Source organism: Buceros rhinoceros, unplaced genomic scaffold, assembly GCF_000710305.1.
Source record: "Buceros rhinoceros silvestris isolate BGI_N320 unplaced genomic scaffold, ASM71030v1 scaffold20116, whole genome shotgun sequence".
Lineage (NCBI taxonomy): Eukaryota > Metazoa > Chordata > Aves > Bucerotiformes > Bucerotidae > Buceros > Buceros rhinoceros.
The window spans coordinates 1,333-5,502 of record NW_010417155.1 but is presented as its reverse complement, the minus strand read 5'-3'; the positions used below and the strand labels follow the sequence as shown (position 1 = coordinate 5,502).

General features: G+C 47.7%; 1 protein-coding gene across 1 annotated transcript; it reads right to left on the bottom strand.

The window, feature by feature from the left end:
- Nucleotides 1–2,336: 2,336 nt before the first annotated feature.
- Nucleotides 2,337–3,491, bottom strand: TMEM136 (transmembrane protein 136). Its single transcript, XM_010138113.1, has 2 exons — nt 3,293–3,491; nt 2,337–2,875 (listed from the first exon to the last, which is right to left on the bottom strand). Exons 1-2 carry the CDS (start codon nt 3,489–3,491, stop codon nt 2,337–2,339), a joined length of 738 nt encoding a protein of 245 aa, XP_010136415.1.
- Between the last annotated feature and the right edge of the window lie 679 nt (nt 3,492–4,170).

The following is a 4,170-nucleotide window of genomic DNA, read 5'->3' as shown; positions in this document are numbered from 1 at the left end:
TGATGGTGTGTCACAGCAACAGCATTTGCCTTTATACAGCACAGCCTGACACAGACCACCAAGCATTCTAAGGTGGCTTAGTGTTAATAAATGGAAACACCCCACGAGGTAGGAAATACTGTACCCACTTAATGAAGCAGGTAAGCTGAGGCAAAAAGGCTCCTTAACATGCTCGACAGCAGCAGAGCTGGGAAAGAACCGGCAAGTCCCAACTAGCCGTCCTTGTCTCCCTTCAAGGCTCAAGAGTAGTATCGCTGTACTGTGCTAAGTCAGTCAGGTTTCCTTTTCCAGACCAGCTCACCCATCAGTTGGCTCTGCTAATCTGAAACGCTTTGGGCTCTTCAGGTCTTTGGCTGCAGCAGGCAAGGCTTGGCAGAACTGACACCTGAGCTGCACTGGAGGCCTGGTGCTGAGGCTCAAAATAAATGATCATAATAATGACGACAATAATAAAGGAACAGCATGCAAGAACACACAGTGAAATAAACACTAGAGGTGTGGCACAGTTTTTCCCTGCAAATGGGACCAGTCAGGTTCACTTTTTTTGCTTAAAAAAGGCCAGATTCTGTGCTTCTCACTTCTTTGATTATTAGGCTGTAAAATAAGTCTCTCTTATCCAATAAATGTTCACTTTTATAAAGTGACCCAGATCCAATCAGGGCGACAGAAGTCTGGAGACAAAGCCTGGGTCAAGGCATCAATTCAGATGGAAGGAGAGCCTAGGTTAGGTCTCTGCCTTCAACAGGGCAAAGGACAGATTTAATCCTGGGTAGCCTTTTGCCTTAGCCACCACATTTTGAAGATGCGTGTTGGCCACTTCAACCAGAAATCCCAGTTTGGATCTGAGGAAACACTCCTGTAAAAACTGGTATCTATGGTCCCGGGGTAAAACATTAATGCTAGTTTCAACCATTCTTCCCCAGATGTCCCAGACATTTACCTGCAGCACACCCGGCTATCCCCAGACGCTGTGGCAGACTCTGGGTTCAGATACACCGATCTCAATGTGGGATGACACTTTGAAGGACAACAGAAATACGCAGCCTTTGCTACTGGCCCCTATTCCCTTCAGATTGCCAAAACCAGCATGTAGAGGTTGCAGATCGCTGCAGTAATACACTTTGCATTTACTGTGCTTATTTTTAGAGGTTACTTAAAGCTTGGGGAAGGTATTTTTCTGATAATCTCAAGGCATGTCGTTTGCTCTCAGGCTAGCTCCACACTTCGCAGGTTTTTGCACAGCACAGCACAGCAGAGGGAATTTTGGCATTCTGCAGATAAATCGGGACTCGGTCCATCAGCCAGAAAACCACTTACTGGCAAGTCCTGATGGGGCTTCTCCTAACGGAGAGCACTGGTCGCTCAAAGAGCTAAAAGCAGTATTTGGAGAAGGTGGGTGAAGTTTTAACAGTCAGGGATAAAGAAGAGGGAAAAGTCGGAAAAGCATTTAACATAAAGGACTGTGACTTGGGGTATATTCACAGAACACCTAGTCCTGCAAGGCGCCAGGGCTGAAGAGAGCTTCTGGACACTACTGAAAAATAAGTTATCAATATGTTATTAAATAAGTTATTAAAAGGAATTAGAAAGGGTAGGAAACAAGCAGCTGCCTAAAATACTAATCTTTCTAGAGTCACACTCCAGCTCAACCACCAAAATTGTTTCTCCCAAAAGAAACACAGAGATAATGAACAAAGTGCAGATAATTATCCTCCTTTTGTATTTATGTAGCACCTCTCATGTAAAGGTCTGAAAGTGCATAACACAGATGGATAAGCTCCATCACCCCCAATTCACAGATGGGGAAATCAGGCACAGAGTTAGAGTTACATGACTTGCCTAAGGTCACATAACGAGTTGGTGGAAGAGCCAGGAATCCCAGCTCTGATGAAACAAACACTAGAACATGCTTCTTCCTAACAGCATGAAGAGTCACTCTAGCTGTCTAGACTGTACAGGACAGTGAACATGAAGATCTTGTGTTATTTTCTCTTCTTTTCCAACATTCTACCAGTGCTGAAGGAGTTAGCTACTAACATTACTATTTACACCTGCACTGCTGGACTAGTTATGTTCAGTCCGTAAAATTAGCCCTTCTTTCACTCGTACCATTTAGCACATGCTTACGTACACACTGAGCCAGCCTCTGCCAGGCCAAACACTGCAGGTCCAAAGAAGCCCTGGCATAGCTCCATGGATTTCTGTGGAGTTCTGCCAGGGATAAATTTGGCTCCAGAATTGCTAACGTGTTGGCTCCTCTCCCGACAGTGGCATTTCAGGGACAATCCCCTCCTTGCCAGATCGTGAACTCGAGGAAGTCTTTACTCAGCATCCAGTCAGTGGTTTTTCAGATGTCCATTAGTTTTCAAGCATAACTCATCACTCCTCCGACTCCTCCAAGCGTAGTACTTCTTCATGCTCTTCCTCCTAGCGAAGCGACAGATGCTGACCATGAAAACCCAAGAAACAGCGTACATGATGACACCACCCAGCTTAATGTACCACCTGGGTTTGGGAGAAGCAAGCTCACAGTACATCAGCCAGGCCCCCATTCCAATCCGCACCCCAGTGAAGAGAACCACAAAGAAGAAATCCACCACATCGCCCGTGAAACTGTGGTAACATCCCATCTCCTTCAGGAACCAGCGGGCCTGCAGCAGCGGGTTAGTGATCTCGCTGCCAAAGATGACGGCATTGACTTCTGCAGCTGACTCCCCAAGTGCCAGGGACGCTGTGATGCCCAAGATGCTCACCAGATGGTGGGCCAGCATCAGGGCACCCTCTGTCTGGAAATACACACACCAACAAAGGTCGAAGAGGAAGTAGCCCAAGCTAAGGCACAGCACATGTACCTGAAGAGTTGTGTTTGCTGATCCTGAAACATAAAGACATCAGACAGAGCTTTAAAGCATGGAGGCAACAAGCAGGCAGGATCAGAGACAAGGAAGGGTATTCACCTTCAGCACTGGCAGGCTGGTATTGGCTTGTACTGATCACAGCTCAGGTGGAGAAGCCAGACAAGTCACAATTCTAGAGTTGTTAGTCCAACAGCTGCACACACATAACGGCCACACAACAACGTGATCAGGCGCTCTGCCATGTTATAGCTGAAGAGGGCCGTTACACTAGCAAAATACAGTAACAGTCACTCCATTTCTCTAGTCCTTTCCATCATAAAGCAGCTCAGGTATTATTATAAACATAATTCCTCGAGTGGGCTGGCTACTGAGGTGGTAGGAGAACCCCACTTTGTGCCATCACCCGTTGGGGAACTTGGGACCACATTACTTACCAGGGTGACTCAAAGGCCAGGGACCATCGATAAAGCCAATGTAAGCAGAGAGACAGGTAGCGAGGATTCCATGGGTCAGCGTGACCAGCCTGCAGCTCCATTCATAATTCCGGTGCTTGTAGCGGTGGCAGAACCAAGCATAGAGAGCGAGCCAGGCAAGCAGACTGCAGCCTACCCGCAGGGGCAGTGGGGACAGCATCCTGTCAAAGGAAAGGAAAGACAAAATGGATCTGAAGGTCTAGCCTTTGGCAGTGTTAGCACAACCCCAGTGCAGCATTTCACCCATAACTATTTCGCTCATCTGCGCTGCCTGAGGGACAGGCTGGGGGGCACCACATGCAGCAATAAAGCTTTGATCCAGACCTACGACTGCCCTTCATTTTAGTTCCCTGACCACATATCTGCATTTGACAGGTCTGTTCATCCTGTCATGCTGTTTGCTAGCTTGGTTCCTCCTCTCCTGGAACAAAAAACTCCCCAAACCACACAGTCTCTTGCTAGTTCCACTGCTAATCAATCTTTCCAGTGCAGTGACACCAACTGCAAGTAAGTCAAGAGAAACACAAAGGTGTTGCCATCTCCTCCTGCTACTGAATTTTAACCTTCTGGCACTAACACATTTCCAGGACAATTTTGGGAAAAAACCTGCTGTAAAATCCCCTTGTCCTCCCCGTGGAACAACATATAATTTAAGCTTCTTCACAAGCATGTGAGGACAAAGCTCAGATTAGAACAAAGCACCCCCCAGCAAATACTGATCAGATAAAGCAGCCCACCACCTTCCAGAACAGTCAGCCAGTCCCTTTCCTACCCCTGGCTGCACTTCAGGAGTGCCCCCCCCCCCCCCCCCCCCCCCCCCCCCGCCCCCGCCGCCACGG

Coding starts and splice junctions, on each gene's coding strand:
- TMEM136 (XM_010138113.1), bottom strand. CDS start 3,491: ATGCTGTCCCCACTGCCCCTGCGGGTAGGCTGCAGTCTGCTTGCCTGG. Junction 2,876..3,292: donor CTGGCCTTTGAGTCACCCTG/GTAAGTAATGTG, acceptor TTTATGTTTCAG/GATCAGCAAACACAACTCTT.